Source organism: Bufo bufo, chromosome 3, assembly GCF_905171765.1.
Source record: "Bufo bufo chromosome 3, aBufBuf1.1, whole genome shotgun sequence".
Lineage (NCBI taxonomy): Eukaryota > Metazoa > Chordata > Amphibia > Anura > Bufonidae > Bufo > Bufo bufo.
This window is the reverse complement of record NC_053391.1, coordinates 94,397,779-94,424,731: the sequence shown is the minus strand read 5'-3', so window position 1 is coordinate 94,424,731 and position 26,953 is coordinate 94,397,779. Positions and strand designations below refer to the sequence as shown.

Genomic DNA, 26,953 nt, shown 5'->3' with positions numbered 1-26,953 from the left:
GTCCGTGAGATACGGGACTGGCATCCTGCTTAGTGCAGAAGCGCACGGCGTCATTGGTTGCTATGTATGGTCTATACGAGTGTATTACTGTACTACGGCGGCGGCGCAAAGCGCACAGCGTCATAGCAACCAATGACGCCGTGCGCTCCTGCACTAAGCAGGATGCCAGTCCGGTATCTCACGGACCGTGTTCCACCGACATGTGAATGAAGCCTTACATTGTGTTAAAAAAATATATTTTTTCCAGAAAACCCCTTTAAATATGAAAATTGTTCCCCATCTTTCTGCGTTATTTTCGAAAGAGCTCATTCTCCATCCATACTGACCAGTTAGTACTAGCACATGCCTCCAACTTTCCCCGCAGCGCTCCCACGCTGTGCCACAGGGACCACCTCGTTTACCTCTTCATCCAACTACTGTGACTCTTGTGACCAAGGTCTGTCTGTGACCGAAACGTCAAGAAAACTGTCACAATCTAACTATTGGCAATTGTTCCTTTTCTTTGCTTCCTTTTTTGGAGGACTTGTCAAAAATAAAATAACTTTATTTTGCATACAACCTTCGAGTGTGCGGTGGTTCTCTCTTTATAAGTTATGTTTGGATCATATCCACTCCACCAAAGCACCTCATTACTTGGATAGTGAGTGCAACCCCAAATTATCCATTCAGTTAGTACTAGCGCACGGGGCCGAAAAGTCCTACAAATTAATTTATCAATAAAATTTTGATTTTATAAAATGAAACAAGGTCATAGGAAATTTTTTTGTAGGACATATTACTCTAAATGTTTCGTTAGAAAATATGTAGGTAAAGTTATAACTTCTATCGCAGTTAAGTTTGTCACTTTCGTTCCCATGTTTTTTCCCAGGGTAATAACCACCATTGCTGTTCCTTTTGTTGTTATTAGGGGAATTGCCTTTGTCCCTGGCAGCCTGCACCAATCAAATAGAAATAGTCCAATATCTCTTGCAGAACCAGTACTCTCCAGCCAATATTGCCTCCAGGGACTCCTTTGGGAACACAGTGCTTCATGCCTTGGTTGACATTGCGGACAATACAATAGAAAATACAAAGTTTGTAACCAAAATGTATGGAGATATATTGGTGTTGGGAGCACAGATTAACCCATCCTTGAGACTAGAAGACATTGCAAATAAGAAAGGTCTAACCTCTCTGACGTTAGCAGCCAAAACAGGGAAAATTGGGGTAAGTAACAAAACATGGACTTAAAAAAGAAGTTACAAAATAAAAATACTTTTGGGCTAGAACCACAGCGAGTTGCTAAAACTGTGCCACCCTTAATCTTAGGCTACATTCACACCACTGTATGAAGGAGCCTGCACCTGTTCCGCAATTTTGCGTAACGGGTGCGGACCCATTCATTTCAATGGGGCCGCTAAAGATGTGGACAGCACACCATGTGCTGTCCGCATCCGTGGTTCCGTTCTGCTGCCCTGCAAAAAAGATAGAGCGTGTCCTATTCTTGTCCGCAGCTGTGGGCAAAAATAGGTATTTTCTATGATAGCGGCGGCCATGTGCGGTCCGCAAATTGCGGAATGCACACGGGCCGGTATTCGTGCTTTCCGGATCCGCAAAACACTACGGTCATGTGAATGTAGCCTTAGCCCTATACTGTGCCCAAATAGAGTCAAATACTGTCCACATAATACCCAGAGATTGCCATACTTTGCCCGCACAGGGACAAACAGGACAACATTGTGAAAAACAATGCAAAATATGTGCCATGAAGTGTAATACATACATTGCCCAAATAGTAAATTATAGAGGCAAGTTAGTGCCCCCCCCTTCCCAGTTCTCTCATCACGGAGCAGATTACAGAACTACATACCGTATTTTTGATTTGCATCCGAATAGGCAAGAGTGCTGCCATGATCACTGCCTGGCATATAACCACACCAAAGACATTCACGGGTTGGCATATTATGTTGCAGTGCAATAAATAGTGTCGCCACTAAAGTAGTGAGAAATGGATTCATCAGAACATATCAGCTATGATACAACATTTTATGGTCATATAGTTATAGCTGTTCATGTTTCTTTTAGGTATTTGCCTATATTCTTAGGAGAGAAATAAAGAACCCAGAGTGTAGGCATCTTTCTAGGAAGTTCACAGAATGGGCATATGGGCCTGTACATTCTTCTCTATATGACCTTTCTGGTGTTGATACGACAGAAGATAACTCAGTGCTAGAGATCATCGCATACAGCAGCGAGACACCGGTGAGTCCTGAACCATCAGCAAGAAATAAATAAGGTGTATGTGTGTGTGTGTATATATATATATATATATATAGTAACGGGAGTTCAGGGCAGCACACCTTGCAACAAGTACTGGGTGCCAGCGGTGTCAACACTCTACCACTGTGTCGAATCCAGAATAAATAAATACACCGCAGCACATCCAATGGTGAAAGAAAACGTGGGATCCTTTATTCACCCAAGCAACGTTTCGGTCCACTTGCTGGGACCATTTTTTTTTCCCGCTTGAAAATGGTCCCAGCAAGTGGACCGAAACGTCGCTTGGGTGAATAAAGGATCCCACGGTTTTTTTCACCATTGGATGTGCTGCGGTGTATTTATTTATTTATTCTATATATATACAGTGGGATGCGAAAGTTTGGGCAACCTTGTTAATCGTCATGATTTTCCTGTATAAATCGTTGGTTGTTACGATAAAAAATGTCAGTTAAATATATCATATAGGAGACACACACAGTGATATTTGAGAAGTGAAATGAAGTTTATTGGATTTACAGAAAGTGTGCTATAATTGTTTAAACAAAATTAGGCAGGTGCATAAATTTGGGCACTGTTGTCATTTTATTGATTCCAAAACCTTTAGAACTAATTATTGGAACTCAAATTGGCTTGGTAAGCTCAGTGACCCCTGACCTACATACACAGGTGAATCCAATTATGAGAAAGAGTATTTAAGGGGGTCAATTGTAAGTTTCCCTCCTCTTTTAATTTTCTCTGAAGAGTAGCAACATGGGGGTCTCAAAACAACTCTCAAATGACCTGAAGACAAAGATTGTTCACCATCATGGTTTAGGGGAAGGATACAGAAAGCTGTCTCAGAGATTTCAGCTGTCTGTTTCCACAGTTAGGAACATATTGAGAAAATGGAAGACCACAGGCTCAGTTCAAGTTAAGGCTCGAAGTGGCAGACCAAGAAAAATCTCGGATAGACAGAAGCGACGAATGGTGAGAACAGTCAGAGTCAACCCACAGACCAGCACCAAAGACCTACAACATCATCTTGCTGCAGATGGAGTGACTGTGCATCGTTCAACCATTCGGCGCACTTTACACAAGGAGATGCTGTATGCGAGAGTGATGCAGAGGAAGCCTTTTCTCCACCCACAGCACAAAAAGTGCCACTTGAGGTGGGCTAAAGCACATTTGGACAAGCCAGCTTCATTTTGGAATAAGGAGCTGTGGACTGATGAAACTAAAATTTAGTTATTTGGCCATAACAAGGGGCGTTATGCATGGAGAAAAAAGAACACAGCATTCCAAGAAAAACACCTGCTACCTACAGTAAAATATGGTGGTGGTTCCATAATGCTGTGGGGCTGTGTGGCCAGTGCAGGGACTGGGAATCTTGTCAAAGTTGAGGGACGCATGGATTTCACTCAGTATCAGCAGATTCTGGAGACCAATGTCCAGGAATCAGTGACAAAGCTGAAGCTGCACCGGGGCTGGATCTTTCAACAAGACAACGACCCTAAACACTGCTCAAAATCCACTAAGGCATTTATGCAGAGGAACAAGTACAACGTTCTGGAATGGCCATCTCAGTCCCCAGACCTGAATATAATTGAAAATCTGTGGTGTGACTTAAAGAGAGCTGTCCATGCTCGGAAGCCATCAAACCTGAATGAACTAAAGATGTTTTGTAAAGAGGAATGGTCCAAAATACCTTCAACCAGAATCCAGACTCTCATTGGAACCTACAGGAAGCGTTTAGAGGCTGTCATTTCTGCAAAAAGAGGATCTACTAAATATTGATTTCATTTCTTTTTTGTGGTGCCCAAATTTATGCACCTGCCTAATTTTGTTTAAACAATTATAGCACACTTTCTGTAAATCCAATAAACTTCATTTCACTTCTCAAATATCACTGTGTGTGTCTCCTATATGATATATTTAACTGACATTTTTTATCGTAACAACCAACGATTTATACAGGAAAATCATGACGATTAACAAGGTTGCCCAAACTTTCGCATCCCACTGTATATACAAACCGGATTCCAAAAAAGTTGGGACACTAAACAAATTGTGAATAAAAACTGAATGCAATGATGTGGAGATGGCAAATGTCAATATTTTATTTGTAATAGAACGTAGATGACAGATCAAACGTTTAATCCGAGTAAATGTGTAATTTTAAAGGAAAAATACGTTGATTCCAATTTTCACGGTGTCAACAAATCCCCAAAAAGTTGGGACAAGTAGCAATAAGAGGCTGGAAAAAGTAAATTTGAGCATAACGAAGAGCTGGAAGACCAATTAACACTAATTAGGTCAATTGGCAACATGATTGGGTATAAAAAGAGCTTCTCAGAGTGGCAGTGTCTCTCAGAAGCCAAGATGGGTAGAGGATCACCAATTCCCACAATGTTGCGCAGAAAGATAGTGGAGCAATATCAGAAAGGTGTTACCCAGCGAAAAATTGCAAAGACTTTGCATCTATCATCATCAACTGTGCATAACATCATCCAAAGATTCAGAGAATCTAGAACAATCTCTCACTTTAATACTTTTTATTGGCTTTAAGAAAAAGACATACATTTTTATCCTTGAAAAGAGACAAATGGCTACGTAGTTAGCACTATACAAAATCACGTTGACAACACCGGTAGCCAATATACATACCACAGTAAAATACAAGACAAATGGAGATAGACTAACAGTACACCATAAAACAAACATAAAAGCATACAAACATAAAAACATACAGTGCAGTCGTTGGGGCACATTTGCGCAGGCATAGTTTTATCAAGATATACTCTTATGTACAGGACATCGACTATATATATAGAATATACTTAAGTGTATCAAACAGGGGATGGTACAGCGAGCGGAGAAGCTCTCCATATGCCCCATTCCCTCTCAAACCTCGCGGCGGTGTCGTCAGCTCCCGCCAGCACACGCTCATATATATAAGTAGAATTTAGCCTTCGGATAATCTCCGTTAGGCAAGGAACATACCGTGATTTCCAATTTTTAACTATGGCCAATTTGGTTGAAAGAAAAAGGTGTCCCAGTACTACCCTCCCCTCACATGGTATCCTAGCCAAATCAATCCATAAAAGAGCCAATGAGGGGGATGGCGGAAGCTGGAAGCCCAGCAAATCCGAGGCGAGAGAGAATGTAGCCCTCCAAATATCTCGCAGCCTCGGACAAGACCATAAAATGTGATACAATGTGCTCCTATCGCCGCATCCCCGCCAACATAAACATGAAAGATCGGGAAATATATAACTCAGGCGATCTGGTGTATAGTACCACCTTAGTGGGGTCTTCATCAAGGACTCATAGTGCAAAGCACATCTAATATTTTTTTTTTATACAGGAAAAGGCTGTAGACCACTGCTCATCAGTGAACACTAACCCCAAATCTTTTTCCCAAGTAAGCAGTGGGGTAGTTTTAACAAATAATCCCTTATCCCCCATCATCATATACAGAGGCCGCAATCGTATGCATTGTGGCGGAGCCAATGACCACAGACTAAACACTTCCCGATTGCACACCAGATTAACCGGACAATTAGCCTTAAAAAAAATGTCTAATACACAAGTATTTATAGAAATCTGTGTGTGGGATCAGGAACCGCTTATGAAGATATTCAAAGGGGCAGAGGGTGTCCGAAATAAATAGTTTGGAGAGAAGGTCCAATCCGCCCCGCGCCCAGGACGACACCGAAATATTCGGAATAAGAAAATTAAGTACAGTTACTGGGGCGCTGGGCGGAAAGGATCCAGACTCCAAAGTACACAATCTATGGAATCGGACCCAACTTTCTAAAGCCATGAGTACTAACGTCGGGAGAGGTGGCCAATTAAATGTCGGGTGAAGGGCTGCGAGCAGGAGAGTTTTTAAATTACTACCAGGGCATAGTATTGTTTCTATATGTACCCACTGTTTCGCATAATTACCTACCCACCATTCCCTAAACTGTGATACCTGCGAGGCCAGAAAATACTCATGGATATTCGGGAGACCCAGTCCCCCCCGAAGTTTCGGTCTCTGCATTATTGCAGTTGCTATTCTCGGTTTATGTAGTTTCCAGATTAAAGCATTAATCAGCTTGGAGCACTTCTGAAAGAAACTGCTTGGGGGAATGATAGGTAATGTCTTAAATATGTACAGGAGTTTTGGGAGGGTAAACATCTGAAATGATGCAATACGACCTGCCCAAGACACCTCATATTTGGCCAGATTATCAAGGTCCTTCTCTAAGAGCCTTAATAGTGGGACATAATTTACTACGAATAACTTCTTAAATGACGCTGTAAGCTTTATCCCCAGGTAGTCAATTTGGTTGTTTTGCCAATCCAAATCAAAAGTATCCTTCAGCTTCTTCATCTGTATAGGAGGGATATTTATTGGGAGAGCCTGAGATTTAAGAGCATTTAATCTAGCAATCTCTGTGCGTAAGGGTCAAGGCCGTAAAACCATACTGGATGCCCGTGATCTCCGGGCCCTTAAACGACACTGCACCACAAACAGGAATGCTACTGTAAAGGAAATCACAGAATGGGCTCAGGAATACTTCCAGAAACCATTGTCAGTGAACACAATCCACCGTGCCATCCGCCGTTGCCAGCTGAAACTCTACAGTGCAAAGAAGAAACCATTTCTAAGCAAGATCCACAAGCTCAGGCGTTTTCACTGGGCCAGGGATCATTTAAAATGGAGTGTGGCAAAATGGAAGACTGTTCTGTGGTCAGACGAGTCACGATTCGAAGTTCTTTTTGGAAATCTGGGACGCCATGTCATCCGGACCAAAGAGGACAAGGACAACCCAAGTTGTTATCAACGCTCAGTTCAGAAGCCTGCATCTCTGATGGTATGGGGTTGCATGAGTGCGTGTGGCATGGGCAGCTTGCATGTCTGGAAAGGCACCATCAATGCAGAAAAATATATTCAGGTTCGAGAACAACATATGCTCCCATCCAGACGTCATCTCTTTCAGGGAAGACCCTGCATTTTTCAACAAGATAATGCCAGACCACATTCTGAATCAATCACAACATCATGGCTGCGTAGGAGAAGGATCCGCGTACTGAAATGGCCAGTCTGCAGTCCAGATCTTTCACCTATAGAGAACATTTGGCGCATCATAAAGAGGAAGGTGCAACAAAGAAGGCCCAAGACGATTGAACAGTTAGAGGCCTGTATTAGACAAGAATGGGAGAGCATTCCTATTTCTAAACTTGAGAAACTGGTCTCCTCGGTCCCCAGACGTCTGTTGAGTGTTGTAAGAAGAAGGGGAGATGCCACAAAGTGGTGAAAATGGCCTTGTCTCAACTTTTTGGGGATTTGTTGACACCATGAAATTCTGATTCAACATATTTTTCCCTTAAAATGGTACATTTTCTCAGTTTAAACTTTTGTTCCGTGATTTATGTTATTTTCTGAATAAAATATTAGAAGTTGGCACCTCCACATCATTGCATTCAGTTTTTATTCACGATTTGTATAGTGTCCCAACTTTTTTGGAATCCGGTTTGTATATATATATATATATAGTACAGAGCAGCTACAGAGCATCTCCTGCTCTGGAGGACCCAGCACATCCATGTATTACATGGATAGCTTGTAAATTTTAAATACAGTTGCAAGAAAAAGTAGGTGAACCCTTTGGAATGATATGGATTTCTGCACAAATTGGTCATAAAATGTGATCTGATCTTCATCTAAGTCACAACAATAGACAATCACAGTCTGCTTAAACTAATAACACACAAAGAATACAATTTTACCATGTTTTTATTGAACACACCATGTGAACATTCACAGTGCAGGTGGAAAAAGTATGTGAACCCCTAGACTAATGACATCTCCGAAAGCTAATTGGAGTGAGGTGTCAGCCAACTGGAGTCCAATCAATGAGATGAGATTGGAGGTGTTGGTTAGAGCTGTCCTGCCTTTTAAAAAACACACACCAGTTCTGGGTTTGCTTTTCACAAGAAGCATTGCCTGATGTGAATGATGCCTCGCACAAAAGACCTCTCAGAAGACCTACAATTAAGAATTGTTGACCTGCATAAAGCTGGAAAGGGTTACAAAAGTATCTCCAAAAGCCTTGTTGTTTATTAGTCCACGGTAAGACAAATTGTCTATAAATAGAGATAGTTCAGCACTGCTGCTACTCTCCCTAGGAGTGGCCGTCCTGTAAAGATGACTGCAAGAGCACAGCACAGACTGCTCAATGAGGTGAAGAAGAATCCTAGAGTGTTAGCTAAAGACTTACAAAAGTCTCTGGCATATGCTAACATCCCTGTTAGCGAATCTACGATACGTAAAACACTAAACAAGAATGGATTTCATGGGAGGATACCACAGAGGAAGCCACTGCTGTCCAAAAAAAACATTGCTGCATGTTTACAGTTTGCATAAGAGCACCTGGATGTTCAACAGCAGTACTGGCAAAATATTCTGTGGACAGATGAAACCAAAGTTAAGTTTGGAAGAAACACACAACACTATGTGTGGAGAAAAAGAGGCACAGCACACCAACATCAAAACCTCATCCCAACTGTGAAGTATGATGGTAGGGGCATCATGGTTTGGGGCTGCTTTGCTGCATCAGGGCCTGGACGGATTGCCATCATCGAAGGAAAAATGAATTCCCAAGTTTATCAAGACATTTTGCAGGAGAACTTAAGGCCATCTGTCCACCAGCTGAAGCTCAACAGAAGATGGGTGTTGCAACAGGACAACGACCCAAAGCATAGAAGTAAATGAACAACAGAATGGCTTAAACAGAAGAAAATACGCCTTCTGGAGTGGCCCAGTCAGAGTCCTGACCTCAACCCGATTGAGATGCTGTGGCATGACCTCAAGAAAGCGATTCACACCAGACATACCAAGAATATTGCTGAACTGAAACAGTTCTGTAAAGAGGAATGGTCAAGAATTACTCCTGACCGTTGTGCACGTCTGATCTGCAACTACAGGAAACGTTTGGTTGAAGTTATTGCTGCCAAAGGAGGTTCAACCAGTTATTAAATCCAAGGGTTCACATACTTTTTCCACCTGCACTGTGAAGGTTTACATGGTGTGTTCAATAAAAACATGAAAACATTTAATTCTTTGTGAGTTATTAGTTTAAGCAGACTGTGATTGTCTATTGTTGTGACTTAGATGAAGATCAGATCACATTTTATGACCAATTTATGCAGAAATTCATATCATTCCAAAGGGTTCACATACTTTTTCTTGCAACTGTACATTTTAAAAGGAAGGAATAGCTGCAAAGTTGCAAATAATGAAGCTTTTCTGTAAATAGTCACTTAAAGGGTTCTCTCACCTCAGATATTGGGGACATATCGCTAGAATATGCCCCCAATGTCTGATAGGTGCTGGTCCCACCTCTGGGACCCGCACCTATCTTTAGAATGAAACCCGATTAGGAAGGAGAGAAAGATACCTTTTTCTCTACTAAGATATATTAAAAGTTTCTTATATTCATTTGTACTATTGGTTTATGCAAAGTTTGGGAATTTAACCCCTTAAGGACTCAGCCCTATTTTACCTTAAGGACTTGGCCATTTTTTGCAAACCTGACCAGTGTCACTTTAAGTGCTGATAACTTTAAAACGCTTTGACTTATCCAGGCCATTCTGAGATAGTTTTTTTTCGTCACATATTGTACTTCATGACACTGGTAAAATGAAGTTAAAAAAAAATCATTTTTATTTATAAAAAAAATACAAAATTTACCAAAAATTTGTAAAAAATTGCAAATTTCCAAGTTTCAATTTCTCTACTTCTATAATACATAGTAATACCTCCAAAAATAGTTATTACTTTACATTCCCCATTTGTCTACTTCATGTTTGGATCATTTAGGGAATTATATAAAAAATTTTGGGGATTTACAAGGCTTAGAAGTTTAGAAGCAAATCTTTAAATTTTTCAGAAATTTTCAAAAACCCAGTTTTTAGGGACAAGTTCAGGTCTAAAGTCACTTTGCGAGGCTTACATAATAGAAACCACCCAAAAATTACCCCATTCTATAAACTAAACCCCTCAAGGTATTCAAAACTGATTTTACAAACTTTGTTAACCCTTTAGGTGTTCCACAAGAATTAATGGAATATAGAGATACAATTTCAAAATTTCACTTTTTTGGCAGATTTTCCATTTTAATAATTTTTTTCCAGTTACAAAGCAAGGGTTAACAGCCAAACCAAACTCAATATTTATGGCCCTGATTCTGTAGTTTACAGAAACACCCCATATGTAGTCGTAAACTACTGTACGGGCACACGGCAGGGCGCAGAAGGAAAGGAATGCCATACGGTTTTTGGAAGGCAGATTTTGCTGGACTGTTTTTTTTGACACCATGTCCCATTTGAAGCCCCAGTGATGCACCCCTAGAGTAGAAACTCCAAAAAAGTGGCCCCATTTTAGAAACTACGGGATAGGGTGGCAGTATTGTTGGTACTAGTTTAGGGTACATATGATTTTTGGTTGCTCTATATTACACTTTTTGTGAGGCAAGATAACAAGAAATAGCTGTTTTGGCACCGTTTTTATTTTTTGTTATTTACAACATTCATCTGACAGGTTAGATCATGTGATATTTTTATAGACTAGGTTGTCACAGATGCGGCGATACCTAATATGTATACTTTTTATTTATTTATGTAAGTTTTACACAATGATTTCTTTTTTGAAGCAAAAAAAATCATGTTTTAGTGTTTCCATAGTCTGAGAGCCATAATTCTTTCAGTTTTTGGGCGATTACCTTTGGTAGGGTATGATTTTTGCGGGATGAGATGACGGTTTCATTGGCACTATTTTGGGGTACGTGTGACTTTTTGATCGCTTGCTATTACACTTTTTGTGATGTAAGGTGACAATGTTTTTTTTATTTAGCACAGTTTTTATTAAAATATTTTTACGGTGTTCATTTGAGGGGTTAGGTCATGTGATATTTTTATAGAGCCGGTCGATACGAACGCGGCGATACCAAATATGTATACTTTTTTTTTATTTATGTAAGTTTTACACAATAACAGCTTTTTTAAAACAAAAAAAATTATGTTTTACTGTCTCCATATTCTGAGCCATAGTTTTTTTATTTTTTGGGCGATTGTCTCAGGTAGGGGCTCATTTTTTGCAGGATGAGGTGACGGTTAGATTGGTACTATTTTGGTGGGCAAACGCCTTTTTAATCGCTTGCTGTTGTACTTTTTGTGATGTAAGGTGACAAATTTTTTTTTGATTTAGCACAGTTTTTATTTTTTATTGTGTTCATCTGAGGGGTTAGGTCATGTGATATGTTTATAGAGCTGGTCGATACGGACGTGGCGATACCTAATATGTATACTTTTTTTTCCCCCTATATTTTACCAATTTTTTTTACTTTATTTGGGGAAAATGACGTATTTTTACTTGAAACTTTTAATTTTTTGGAGAGAAAACTAAATTTTTTCACTTTATTTTTTGTCCCACTTTTGGGGGTCTAATCCTTTACAATGCATTCCAATACTTCTGTATTGGAATGCATTGGCTGTATGAGTAATACAGTGAGTATTACTTATACAGCTTCCGGCCTGTGAGATCCAGGGGGCTGGATCTCACAGGCTCTTCACCGGAAGGCAGCGCAGATGCCTTAGGAAGGCATCGCGCTGCCTTCCATGCCATTGGGTCCCGATGGCACCACTGCCGCCGCCGCACCATGTAAAAGCCGCAAACCGCAGGTCTAAATTGACCTGCGGTTTGTGGCGATCGCCGATGCGGGGGACCCCCCCCGCGCATTTAGCCAAGGTGCCTGCTCAATGATTTGAGCAGGCACCGGGCTCCGATCACCGCCCGCCGGGCGGCGGTGATCGGAACTATACATGACGTACCGGTACGTCATGGGTCCTTAAGGACTCGGGAACCATGCCGTACCGGTACGTCATGGGTCCCTAAGGGGTTAAAGAGGTTGTCTCTCCTCAGACATTGGGGGCATATTGCTAGGATGTGCCCCCAATGTCTGATAGGTGCAGATCCCACTTCTTCTTTTGATCGGAGCCCGCAAACTGAAGCAGGGCACTCTGCGCATGCGTGACTGCTCTCCATTCATTCCTATGGGAGAGCCAAAAATAGCCAAGTGGTGGCTCGGCTATTTCAATCAGCCCCATAGAAGTGAATGGAGCAGTGGCCGCGCTTGCATGGTGCGCTTCCCATTTATTTCAATGGGACTGCCAAAAATAGCCAAGCACGCCGCTTGGCTATTTTCAGCACTCCTATAGAAATGAATAGAGAACTTTTGCGCATGCGTGAGCTCCGTTCTAGAGATATGCCCCCAATGTCTGAGGTGAGACAATCCCTTTAAATTCCAAAACTTTGCATAAACCAATAGTACAGGTGAATATAAGAAACTTTTCATATATTTTATCAGAGAAAAATGTATCTTTCTCCCCTTCCTAATTGAACATTCTCTGCTAATTCTGTTTTGAGAGATGAAACAGACTGTCAGCTCACTGAAGGATCAGATTATATGCTGCCTACATACTTATATAGAGTGAAGGGGGAGGGGGGATGAGCTGCTATACAGAGAAAAAGGCATTTTTTTTCTAATAAGATGTATTTCAAGCTGACGAAGTCCGAATTTCATGAAAAATTCGATTCTCACCGAAGGCAAATTTCCTCGCGCTTCAGGGTAACGAATTGCAATTTTTCCTAAAATGGCTGCTGCACGTGTGAGGACATGGAGAAAGGAACTCTGGGAAGGCGGTATCACCCATACTGACATGCATGCAGCCAATCAGCAGCCAGACAGTCCTGTGATGTCACAGCCCTATAAATACGACAGCCATCTTTGATTCTGCCATTTACCAGTGTAATTAGTGCAGGGAGAGACTTCTGTAGGCGCTAGGGACAGTGATAGAAAAAACGTCATTGTGCAAAAAAAAAAAAAGCGATTTACATGTACAGGGAAAGATTTTTCAAGGTGTAGGGAAAAGATAGGGAGGAATCATTCCACAGCATTTCTGTAGAACAGGGTTCAGTAGGAGTAGGGGAGGTTACAGCCTGGGTAATAGGAACAATCCTATTACACCTTGCAGCACTGACTGGGGATCCAAATTGCCATTATACAGCTCTGTAATTCCAGCAAACCGTTCTTGTTAGGGTGCAAGTGCTGTTTGATACAGAAATTAACAGGGTTTATTACAAGGAAATATTTCTACGTTTTATTTTATTTACACAAAAGGCTTTTCAACAGATAAATGCAACAATGAACGGCGAATATATTTGTATTTCGCCACTAATACACGGCAAACTGGGCTGTAAAATATCTCACTGCACAGCTGAGCGGCAAATATATTTTTCCTTTTTCCACTAATACATGCAAAAAAGGGCTTTAAAACAGATAACTGCACCTCTGAGTGGAAAATATATTTTACTTTTGCCACTAATACAGGACAAAAAGGGATGTAATTTTCGCAATTCGCCACACAACAGCTAATAAGCCCTTTTTTCCCACTAATACAAGCCAAAAAATGCTTTAGAACATACAGTATCTCACAAAAGTAAGTACACCCCTCAAATTTTCGTAAATATTTTATTATATCTTTCCATGGGACAACAATGAAGATCTGACACTTTAATACAATGTAAAGTATTCAGTGTACAGCTTATATAACAGTGTAACTTTGGTGTGCCCTCAAAATAACTCAACACGCAGCCATTAATGTCTAAATCGCTGGCAACAAAAGTGAGTACACCCCTAAGTGGAAATGGCCAAATTGTGCCAAAAGTATCAATATTTTGTGTGGCCAGCATTATTTTCTAGCACTGCCTTAACTTTTTTGGGCATGGAGTTCACTAGAGCTTCACAGGTTACCACTGGATTCCTCTTCCACTCCTCCATGACGATATCATGGAGCTGGTGAATGTTAGAGACCTTGCGCACCTCCACCTTCCGTTTGAGGATGCCCAACAGATGCTCAATAAGGTTTAGGTCTGCCAGTCCAGCACCTTTACCTTCATTTTGTTTAGCAAGGCAGTGGTCGTCTTGGAGGTGTGTTTGGGGTCGTTATCATGTTGGAATACTGCCTTGTTGCCTAGTTTTTGAAGGGAGGGGATCATGCGCTGCTTCAGCATGTCACAGTACATGTTGGCATTCATGGTTCCCTCAATGAACTGTAACTCCCCACAGTCAGCAGCACTCATGCAGCCCCAAACCATGACACTGCCACCACCATGCTTGACTGTAGGCAAGACACACTTGTCTTTGTACTCCTCACCTGGTTGCCGCCACACACGCTTGACACCATCTGAACCAAAAAGTTTATCTTGGTCTCATCAGACCACAGGATGTGGTCCCAGTAATCAGTAATCCATGTCCTTAGTTTGCTTGTCTTTAACAAACTGTCTGCGAGCTTTCTTGTGCATCATCTTCAGAAGAGGCTTCCTTCTGGGACGCCATGCAGACCAATTTGATGCAGTGTGCAGGGTATTGTCTGAGTACTGACAGGCTGACCCCCCCACCCCTTTAACCTTCACAGCAATGCTGGCAGCACGCATACGTCTATTTTGAAAAGATAACCTCTGGATATGACGTTGATCACTTCTTTGGTTGACCATGGCAAGACCTGTTCTGAGTGGAACCTGTCTTGTTAAACCACTGTATGGTCTTGGCCACCGTGCTGCAGTTCAGCTCCAGGGTGTTAGCAATCTTCTTATAGCCTGGGCCATCTTTATGTAGAGCAACAATTCTTTTTTCAGATCCTCAGAGAGTTCTTTGCCATGAGGTGCCATGTTGAACTTCCAGTGACCAGTATGAGAGTGTGAGAGCGATAGCACCAAAGAAAACACATCTGCTCCCCATTCACACCTGAGACCTTGTAACTCTTATGAGTTACATGACACCTGGCAGGGAAAATGGCTAATTGGGCACAATTTGGCCATTTTCACTTAGGGGTGTACTCACTTTTGTTGCCAGCAATTTAGACATTAATGGCTGTGTGTTAAATTATTTTGAGGGCACACCAAATTTACACTGTTATACAAGTTGTATACTGACTACTTTACATTGTATCAAAATGTCATATGTTCAGTGTTGTCCCATAAAAAGATAGAATAAAATATTTATAAAAATGTGAGGGGTGTACTGTATGTTCTAAAGCATTTTTTGGCTTGTATTAGTGGGAAAAAAGGGCTTATTAGCTGTTGTGTGGCGAATTGCGAAAATTACAGCCCTTTTTGTCCTGTATTAGTGGCAAAAGTAAAATATATTTTCCACTCAGAGGTGCAGTTATCTGTTTTAAAGCCCTTTTTTGCATGTATTAGTGGAAAAAGGAAAAATATATTTGCCGCTCAGCTGTGCAGTGAGATATTTTACAGCCCAGTTTGCCGTGTATTAGTGGCGAAATACAAATATATTCGCCGTTCATCGTTGCATTTATCTGTTGAAAAGCCTTTTGTGTAAAAATAGAAAAAAATTTGGTCTTAATTGCCATTCAGCGGTGCAGTGAAATATTTTACAGCCCAGTTTGCCGTGTATTACTGGCGAAATACAAATATAGTCGCCGTTCAGCATTGCACTTATATGTTGAAAAGCCCTTTGTGTAAAAATAGAAAAAAATTTGGGGCGAAATGCCGTTCAGTGGTGCAGTGAGATATTTTACAGCCCAGTCTGCCATGTATTACTGGCAAAATACAAACATTGTCGCCTTTCATCGTTGCACTTATCTGTTGAAAAGCCTTTTGTGTAAAAATAGAAAAAAATTGGGCCTAATTGCCGTTTAGCTGTGCAGTGAGATATTTTACAGCCCAGTTTGCTGCGTATTACTGGCGAAATACAAATATATTCGCCGTCCAGCGTTGCACTTATCAACATAGTAACAGTATGTCCATCCAGTTCGGCCTGTTATCCTGCAAGTTGATCCAGAGGAAGGCAAAAAAAAAAAAGTGCCGATTTTCCCCACTTAAGGGGGAATAAATTCCTTCCCAACTCCAATCAGACAATCAGAATAACTCCCTGGATCAACGACCCCTCTCGGCCACTCACTCGGCCGCTTCATGCTCAATGCGCCTGCGCCGATGACGTCACATCTACACCCGGCGCAGGCGCATTGAGGATGAAGCGGCCGAGTGAGTGGCCGCCTCTCAGTGCGCCTGCGCCGATTGAAGATAGGTACGGCCGCGGCGCAGGCGCCAGATATTGAATGAAAACAGGCAGGGCCAGCGGAGAAAGATCCCGTCCGCTGGCCCTGTCAATCAACAAGCAGAGGGGGCGTCATTACCATCGGAGGATGCGGCTGCTACCAGCAAGTAGCCGTCCTACTTGCTGGTAGCAAGGTAATTTACATATTATAAAAATAGGGTTTTACCAAATTCTACTGAACCAAAATTCTTATTTTACTTATGTATGGATAAATCGCAGTGTAGGGGTTATTATTAAGCAAAAAAAAAAAAAACGGTTTAGTGGGCTGACAGAAGCCCTTTAATTCTCTTAGGATACGAGGGTGTATGCCATCTGGTCCTGGCAATTTGTCTATTTTAATCTTTTTAAGTCGCCGAAACGACGTTTAGCTTAAGGCCGGATCCGGATTAATGCCTTTCAATGGGCATTAATTCCGGATCCGGGCTTGCGGCAAGTGTTCAGGATTTTTGGCCGGAGCAAAAAGCGCAGCATGCTGCGGTATTTTCTCCGGCCAAAAAACGCTCCGGTCCGGAACTGAAGACATCCTGATGCATCCTGAACGGATTTCTCTCCATTCAGAATGCATTAGGATAAAACTGATTAGGATTCTTCCGGCATAGAGCCCCGACGACGGAACTCTATGCCGGAAGAAAAAAACGCAAGTGTGAAAGAGCCCTTAGTGTAGTGTAAATGTGTGAAAAAAATTTGTTGGGAAAATTGATGGGTGATTGTAGACTTTGTTCTGTATGAACCGATGTTATATCTTGAAAAGCCTTTAGTGTGACTCAGTTCGCCCAGGCAAACCAGGTGCAGAACAGCGTGAGAGTGATGAGAGGGGGTCGCATATGACTTTCATACACTAAATGCCTCCAACATAATTCTTGGATTCATTATGAAAATAACGAATTTGCTGTAAATCGCTAGATGGGCATAGTTGGAGACATTGACTTCACAAGAGATACATAACAGCGGAGTTCAGCCACCTCTGCTTCCCGCTGTTTACTGCTCCTGAATAAAAATTGGGTCAACTATCTTCAGCTTCCTCTGATGTGTATGCCTACGGAGTCCTTTTGTTATGGCTTTGCACAGGGAGCCAGAATGTTACGCACAATTCTGATAGAACTCCTGATCTTAAGACACTGGACTTGGACTCCAAAGCAGAGGCTTTCCTGTCATGTCTTGTGTGCTGTGGAGATCGAATGCAGACGGAGCAGATAAAAACACATGAATATTTTCAACTTACTGAAGCTGCTTGATTTAACCCCTTAAGGACCAGTGCCGTACATGTACGGCGGGCTGATCGGGTGGGTGCAGGAGCTGAGCCTGCCCGATCAGCGCAGGGGTCCAGCAGTCACTGATAACATGAATATTTTCAATTTACTGAAGCTGCTTGACTTAAAGGGCTTCTGTCACCCCACTAAAGTGATTTTTTTTTTTTGGGCTAGTTAAATTAGTTATATTGCGATATATGAAAATATAATGGTGTTACTTACTTTAATCCAGCAGTTTCTTCCAAAAACGAAGTTTTATAATATGTAAATTAGGTCTCTACCAGCAAGTAGGGCGGCTACTTGCTGGTAGCTGCTGCAGAAAACCGCCCCCTCGTCGTGTTGATTGACAGGGCCAGCCGGGATCTCCTCCTCCGGCTGGCCCTGTCGGCATTTCAAAAATCGCGCGCCTGTGTTCATTCGGCGCAGGCGCTCTGAGATGAGGAGGCTCGTCTCCTCAGAACTCCCTCAGTGCGCCTGCGCCGATGACATCACCGAAATAGAAGACGTCATCGGCGCAGGCGCACTGAGGGAGTGCTGAGGAGACGAGCCTCCTCATCTCAGATCGCCTGCGCCGAATGAACACAGGCGCGCGATTTTTGAAATGCCGACAGGGCTGGCCGGAGGAGGAGATCCCGGCTGGCCTTGTCAATCAACACGACGAGGGGGCGGTTTTCTGCAGCAGCTACCAGCAAGTAGCCGCCCTATTTGCTGGTAGAGACCTAATTTACATATTATAAAACTTAGTTTTTGGAAGAAACTGCTGGATCAAAGTAAGTAACACAATTATATTTTCATATATCGCAATATAACTAATTTAACTAGCCCAAAAAAAAATAATCACTTTAGTGGGGTGACAGAAGCCCTTTAATTGTGGATAGATGGTAAAGGCAAAGTCTGCTGGTGTGTTGTCATCAGTGTCTTCATTATGTTTGCTGCTAGACCAACGACGACGTAATTCGGTCCATACAGCAAAAGGAGGTCTACAATCACCCATCAATTTTCCAGAAAAAAGCCTGTTTCACATAAAAAAATTCAACAATGAAAGGATAATGGAATTTGGTTCATTCTGTTATTGTTCTGATGGATCAGAGGAAGGGCAAAATAATCAGTGACATCAACACAAACTTACTGCTGACACCCCCTCCACTCTGTCGGGGGGCTCTACTTGTATAAGCGTTTAACAGAACAGGTTCTGTAGAAATCTATGTGGAATCAGCTGTCAACGGTGTAAAAGGAGTGCGCTTCTTCTTGGCGCTAACATCAACCTGTATACTTGAGTTATTTGGTCAGTTTTGGCCCCATGACTGCCCAAATAAGTGAAGTGTGCAGTGATTCTAAGAGCGACACCTGTCATCTGCATGTCACACTGACTCACAGTATTATTTCACTACCAAAGCAGACTCCCTATGCCTGTTACTGCAAGGCACAGTGTTCTACATCACTGTAAAGTTTTTTACTTTTTAATGTAATTCGCCGCAAATTTATTCGGATCGAACCGAATTTTCCCAAAAAATTTGGCCAACCGGCGAATCGAATTTGTGATTCACACATAGGTTTGTAGGGGCATTTTATGCACTTTTGCATTTCTTTTAGTTTTTTGGTGAATTTTTTGGTGAAAAAATGCCAACTCCAGTTGTTAGCTGACAGTCTATGGTAATTATGAAATACAGGCCATACAAGCCTTTTTTTTGCTACTGATGCTTTTTACAACCTGGCTTTTCCTTAAAAACATGGCATGTTGAAGCACTGGTGTTTTTTTCAGGTGTTTTTCCATCTCCTCTACGGGAAATGAAATGCACAAAAAAACTATTGCATCCACAACATTTAGTTTTAAAAAAAAGAACCACTAGAAAAGTATGGTGTGGTATGGAATAAAACGCAAGAGTCTTTCATTGCATTTTTTAGCGGTGGAAAAATGCCAGATACAATGTGTGTGTTAAGGAAACCTAAACAAGTGATTACCAACCTTGTTACTGCAGAGGAACACCTGAAAAATGTATCCACTCCTGGAGAACCCCTAATGCCATTCCTTCCTCCATGAAGCTTGGTGTAGGGCTGGTAAATCTTCTAGATTTCTTGACCAGTGCTATCATTTGGCTCAGATACGTTTACTGCTTTTCAAAGCATCTTTGAGCATCCTGAAATCACTTTGCCTTCCATAGTGTAAAAATGACAAGCTGCTTTGTTCTGGAGAGCCCCAAGGCTCAAGGAACCCTAGGGTTCCTGGGACCCTGGTTGGGGAACACTGCTCTAAAGTGTGTAAAGTACAGATATATGGGTGATGAATGCTATTATGATGTGAATTATGCATCCATCTTTTATAGAATCGCCATGACATGCTGCTAGTGGAGCCTCTCAACAAATTATTGCAAGACAAGTGGGATCGTTTTGTCAAGCGGATCTTCTACTTGAACTTCTTGACATATGTGATATATATCGCCATCTTTACCATAGCTGCCTACTACAGACCAGTTGTGGGCAATGTGAGTTCATCTTTTTTTTTTTTTTGGGGGGGGGGGGGGTCAGTAATAATTATTATGGGATACTGGTATGGGTACAGATGAATATAGATATTGGTATGGGATAGATATGAAGGCAATTTAAAGGGGTTGTCTTATCTTGTGTGAAGCAGGCCTGATGATCAACTTGAGAACAGAAATCCCATAATATGGCCATAATATGTCTTTTTAATGGTCAGAGCTGTGTTTTTCTGATACAGAGCTCCAAATCTCCTCTGCAGACAAAGATTTAAAACAGAAAATCATGGCTCTGACCTCAAAATAATATTATAATAATATTATAAAATTAATCAACCCATAATAAAACAAGAGGATAAAAAGATGAGTTTCATTTTAAATTAAGACTAAAGGGGTCGTGTATGTGCATCTTTCTCCATGTACCGCTATGAGAATTCTGAAAATTGCCAAATCTGCTTGCTTGGCTATTTTTGGAAGTCCCATAGCAGTGAATGGAGAGAGCTGTGCATACACAGCCCTCTCTCCATTCACTGCAACATTGGACAGGGTCCCATTCTTGAGATAGGAGCAGGTCCCAGAGGTGAGACCCACACCTAAGGCACATACAGTATATGTCATAAATATCAGGATGGGAATACCCCTGTAAGTCTTGTGTATAAGATTTTTCCGTTCTATTTTTCAGCCCCCATTCCCTGTAGATAGCAAACTTCGTGCCACCGGAGAGATTATCACTGTGATCGGAGGAATATATTTCTTTATTCGAGGGGTAAGCCAATGTTTTGAGTCTTTTATATCTGATTGAGGCCCCAACCGATCCCTAGAATGAGGAGAGACGCGCTCGCACATCGATCCCTCTCTCCTTGCTGCAGAGGACGGAATTGAGACAGACCCATAGACTTCTATTGGTACCATCTCCTGCAGCTTGTAGAAAGCACACTTCTCTCTCCTCATTCTAGGGATTAGTGGGTGTCTTGAAACTCAAACCCCAAATGATCAAAACTTTTGATGTATCTCTATATCAAAAGTTTTTTGAAAACTCAGTGCCCCTTTATTTAAAATATAATGAGAATTATCACAAAAATAAATGAAGCGACTTTTCATTTTATACATTTAAAATTATAATCATTACAGCTTTTTTTGTTGCTAAACCATTATCTATGAGGGCTGTTTTAACATGTTGGTGGCCCATGTATATGAAGGTATTATTTGATGTTTCTTCCACTTTAAGATTATTCTTACCAAATTGGAAAACTGGTACGTTCCTAGCACAGGTTTGAACTATATTGCATTCCTAAGTGGTTAGTTCACTAATCAATACCCTGGAAGCCTCTTAAGAAAGGGCACTGAGCTAGGAAGCGCCAATTAAGATATCTCTGTGAGAACACTACATTATTGTTTGTATCTATCATCTTTGTATCTACCATTCCTAAGAATTGATTTCAAGTTAAATGATTGTTTCTTATACTGTATACTGTATGTGATCTCTGTGTGTTTTTTCTGTTTATGTTTTTTTTTATCACTGCTTATTAAATCTTTTATTCAGGTAGGCATTGTTTAAGCCTATTTGTTCCTGTACCTTAGAATGCACTGTAAAACAGTAAAAAGGTTTATTTGACTTGTTAAAGTCTTGATTAGAGTTGGTCTGTTTCCCCTTTTTCTCCATGTGACCCAGACAACCATGAAGACTTCTTCCATACAATATTGCCCAACCGTCTTTGTCTCCTTGCTTTCCTAGCACCATCCTCACCTATTCCCACCTTCTACAGAAATCCTGCTGCCTCTATACCAGTACCATCCTTCTGTGGCTTTCCCCAACACTGTAACTGCTGCTGCCCTTGATGCCCTCATAACTATAATCAACCCCAAAAACAGATAGTGTCTCAGATGGTAATAATAATCCAAACAGTAATATTGCCCCCCTTTGTGCCCTACACTGTAAAAGTGCTCCCCTTTGCACCCTACATAGTATCTAATTCCTGGAACCTAGTAGGCCTCAAGCCTCAAATGCCTGAGGCCTACCAGAATGGTGGAACAGAGAGCTAATGGTTCCTTTCTCTCCAATTGTATCTGAATCATGAAAACATGGATACAGTTGAAAATAGATCCACAAACATGGCCACTATAGGTGCACCATATCTATCTTTCTATCATCTTTTTACCTAAAATTTTACATATTCTTTACAGATAAGGGTAAAAAATAAACACTATATGGTTCCTTTAGATCCAGTACTTCATGCAGAGACACCTGTCCTTGAAGACGCTGTTTATTGACAGCTACAGTGAAGTTTTGTTGTAAGTCCCCGTTTTTAGACTATTTCCTTTTTTGCCCTCCCTGTAATCTCAATCTGGTAACACATTTTCTGTTTTTTCTTTTCTTCTTCTAGCTTTTGTCAGTCACTTTTCCTCTTGATGTCTACTTTCTTGTACTTTCTTGGGAGACATGAATATGTGGCGTTTATGGTTATCTGCTTAGCAATGAGCTGGATCAATGTGCTGTACTTCACAAGAGGCTTCCAGCAAATGGGAATTTATGCTGTAATGATTGAAAAGGTCAGTGACATACAACGTCATGTTTGTTCTGTCCACACTGTTAACATTTACCAATATAGTTTTGCTAAATGTTAATGACAATGCAATGAAGCCTGTACAAACTTTAATTTCCTTTATTATGTCAGTTTTTTCTGAAATTGGATTGATGATTAGTGTAATGGGAACCTGTCACTGGGATAGTCGGCTGTACATTCATTGCACTTGTAAGTTGCCCTAATAATGGTGAATTAGTGGCAGCACTTGCAGAGATCTCAGTCTAGAAGAGCTACATACAAGGTAATGTGGCAGCAATGCACTGAGCAAGACACAGTAAGGAGGTCAGTGTGGTTGAAGCGTTAGGAAGCCCAGGAAAATTTTAGCCCCATGGTTAGTGCTTTATCTCACATATCTCCACTTGTGAGGACATTTGATTTGATACATTTATGTTAGATAGATAGTAGTAGCTTCTTTCATAAGCTGCACTTTTATGAGTGATATAAATTACACTTAGTACTCCTTTAATTGCAGAACTTGAGCTAACCTAGTGGTGTACAGTAAACTGCATAAGACAACCTGTAACATTCACCCCAGAAACATTGGCATGAAATATACAAGAAAAACTACGGTCACCATCCAGAACCACAGATAGCAAACTATGAAAGTGCTACCAGCTTTCCTTAATCACTCTGGTGGTAGGAAGCTAAGGCGACCCCTAGGTTCTCAGAGCCTGCAAAGAATAAGGCTGCAAAAAACTGGTGCAAGCTTGCTAAAAGCAGAACTACCAGAATGACTGGGTGCAAAGAGTAGTGGACAAGCAGTGTTTGAACCAGGAGAGGTGAACAGTACAAAACAGTAGGTGAAGGGTTACTCCAGAAACAAGCCACAGTCAGAATACCAGGAGAATCTGTATAAATCCAATCAGAAAAATAAAGGTTGATCAGACTACTGGGAGTTCAGATGCAAGAGTAATGAGTAGCACAAAGCTCCGGAGCCATAATACACAAAATCACAGGCAACTGTCGATCACTGAGTAGCAGACTGAAATCCCTCATCTAGCTCTAGGATTTTATACTTTACCAGGAACCTGATTGGCATGGCTTCCAGCATCACTAATTGGTCGACCAGCCAGGGCCTGACTGGTCAGCATCGCAACCATCCAAACACAGCCATGCACGGTATCTTGGCTTGGTAAACTCCTGGCAATACTAATGTTAAGAAAAATGTTTAATTTCAATGTCTCTGGCCTTCCTCATGGTATTCTTAAAGGGGTTATCCAGTTCTAAAAATGCCCCCCACAATGCCCCTCCTATAGATCATACTTACCCTGCTCCCCGGCACCCTCATCACTCCGGATCCCTGCATGGCCACCACTGCATCTCCCCACTGCGCGGATCAAAACATCCAGCGACAAGGGGTGCAGCCAAAAGCAGGCCGTGACGGTGATCAGCCTCTCTAACATGCAAGAGGGCTGGTCATCGTCGTGGACTGCTATTGACTGCACCCCCGTTGCCGGATGTTTTGATCCACGCAGGGTAAGTATGATCTATAGGAAGGGCCAGGGCATTGTGGGGGGCATTTTTAGAATTGGATAACTACTTTAACCTTCCTTTACTTTACATGGTCATCCAAAATGAACAGATGAGATTATAAAAGTTTTTTCTGTTTTGCAGATGATTCTACGGGATATGCTTCGCTTCATGTTTGTCTACATTCTGTTCCTTATTGGGTTTGCAGCAGGTATAAAATACAATGATCTCCTGTTTCCTAAAAATAGTGATTTTATAGAGTAGTGGCATGTTTCATTTACGCACATTATCACTGTGACTATGGGTACTGATGCAGTTACGGTGATTCATATTATTGCACTCTTTTTAGCCTGTTGAAGAATTTTGCACACCTTTTAATGGCAAATCTCCCTTGGTGTCTCTAGTTGGCAATAGAAACAGAAGCTTAAACATTACTTGTTTTGATAAGATATATAAAATTCAATAGGAGAGCCAAAAAAAAGGGTAAAATCAAGGAGTGCAGACAGGGGTACCAAGGTGGTAGCAGAGCAGATGATTTCTTTAATACATAATAGCGTAGGCTAGGGTGATTAGGATGAAGGGACCCCCTAACCCTACACTGCAGCCTAAATACCTTGACTCTGCAGGGGAAACCCTACAACACTGGAACCTACCCCTAGTTGCACCCTAATAATACTTATACTGTCCCAAGACATTTCCCTTCAAGTGCAGATTCCTCAGGGGATTCAAATTAGGGAAATAAGTGATATGTTAAACTAACCCCCTACATAGATCACTTGGTAAAAGATAGTGGTAATGATTAATGGTCCTACAATGGGGCAACTCACTCCACCCACAAGCCAGGATAAACAGCAGAGGCCTTCTTTATAGTATGCCTTCCATGCACTTCGCCACAGTTTATCTATCTATCATACTTAGTATTCAATTAATGTCTGGCTCTGTATAATATATGCCTACCTTTTGCTCACAATACCATAAAATACCCATATTACATAATAAAAAAATAACAATTAAAATGTAAATATAAAAAATTGTACTCTTGCCAAAGAATAAACCATATAATAAATATAGCTTGATAGCTAGTATAATAAGTTATTGTCCGACTCCCTGTTTCCTATTGCAGAGCTGTCCCAATTTTCTGAAACCTGTAACAGTATATAGCAGTTTCTATTGTGGCTTTTTATTGCCGTTTTTATTTAAACATTATGTTCCTCCATGTTCCACAGAATGTTCCTTTATATCAATGAATGTTCCTTCATATCAATGAATTAGAATCTTAATATCTCCTATGTTGCAGCTTCCTTATGCCATGCAGTTCGTGTACCATTAACTGCAATACATTGTGTATTTGTATCTCTTACCGGCGTTCAGGAGTCCTCATGCAGCGCTCGTCTGCAATGATCTATACATACGTGGCTTCTCCATGTGTATCTTTTGCTCTCGCAGACTGCTGTGTCTCCCCGTAAGATTCTGCGCTCGTGCCGCCACTTTTGTTTCAGCGCATGCGGGTTAAGATTACCAGGACCTGCGAGAGCAAAAGATGCACAGGGAGAAGCCACGTATGTATAGATCATTGCAGATGAGCGCTGCATGAGGACGCCGGTAAGAGATACAAATACACTATGTATTGCAGTTAATGGTACACGAACCTTAACTGCACAGCATAAGGAAGCTGCAACATAGGAGATATTAAGATTCTAATTCATTGATATAAAGGAACATTCTGTGAACATGGAGGACCATAATGTTTAAATAAAAACGGCAATAAAAAGCCACAATAAAAATATATATTGTTACAGGTTCCAGAAAATTGCGAGAACTCTGCAATAGGAACCAGGGACTGGGACTATAACTTGTTATTATACTAGCTATCAAGCAATATTTATTATATGTTTTATTCTTTGGCAAGAGTACTATTTTTTATCTTTAAATTTTTATTGTTATTTTTTAATGTAATATGGGTATTTTATGGTATTGTGAATAAAAGGTAGGCATATATTATACAGAGCCAGCCATTAATTGAATACTAAAGTATTATAGCTAGGTGGTCATAGCGGGCTGAGCTATATTTCGGTGAGCTCTTCAGAATAATTGTTTTTCCTATGCATCTATCTATCCATCTATCTATCTACCGTATTTTTCGCCGTATAAGACGCACCTTTTTCCCCCCAAAAGTGGGGGGAAAATAGCAGTGCGTCTTATACGGCGAATGCTGCCGATTTTGTCGGGTTTTCAATGATACACCCGCCGCGATGCCGTGCGGCGGGTGTATCAGCTGTGAGGGAGGCGGGACTGGGGGCCGGCATCTGCTTTTAAAATGACAGCGGGGCCCGTGCAGTGACTGTGTTCTACTACACGGGCCCCGCTCACTGTATGATCCTATGTCTAATAGTTACCGTAATTGTAATTGTATGTAATCAGGAGCGCTGTGTATTGCCGGTACTTACAACTAGAAGCGGTAGGTAGCAGAGAGGAGGGAGGAGGGAGGAGGCAGGCCGGGAGGACGGAAGCTGGCAGTGTGAGTCATACGTCATGCGTCTGCGCCGCCCACTTTATGAATGAATGAAGCAGGCGGCGTGGACGCATGACGTATGACTCACGCTGCCAGCGCCCGTCCTCCCGGCCTGCCTTCTCCCTCCTCTCTCCTCTCTGCTACCTACCGCTTCTAGTTGTAAGTACCGGCCATACACAGCGCTCCTGATTACATACAATTACAATTACGGTAACTATTAGACATACGATTATAC

General features: G+C 41.5%; 1 protein-coding gene across 1 annotated transcript in view; it reads left to right on the top strand.

The window, feature by feature from the left end:
- TRPV1 (transient receptor potential cation channel subfamily V member 1) overlaps positions 1-26,953 on the top strand; it is a 101,791-nt gene that overhangs the window by 23,616 nt on the left and 51,222 nt on the right. Inside the window, exons 5-11 of the mRNA XM_040422107.1 lie at positions 908-1,206; positions 2,065-2,241; positions 19,999-20,157; positions 20,834-20,917; positions 22,373-22,443; positions 22,536-22,701; positions 24,351-24,417. Of these exons, the coding sequence (XP_040278041.1) occupies positions 908-1,206; positions 2,065-2,241; positions 19,999-20,157; positions 20,834-20,917; positions 22,373-22,443; positions 22,536-22,701; positions 24,351-24,417 (1,023 nt within the window). The remainder of the gene's footprint in view (positions 1-907; positions 1,207-2,064; positions 2,242-19,998; positions 20,158-20,833; positions 20,918-22,372; positions 22,444-22,535; positions 22,702-24,350; positions 24,418-26,953) is intronic.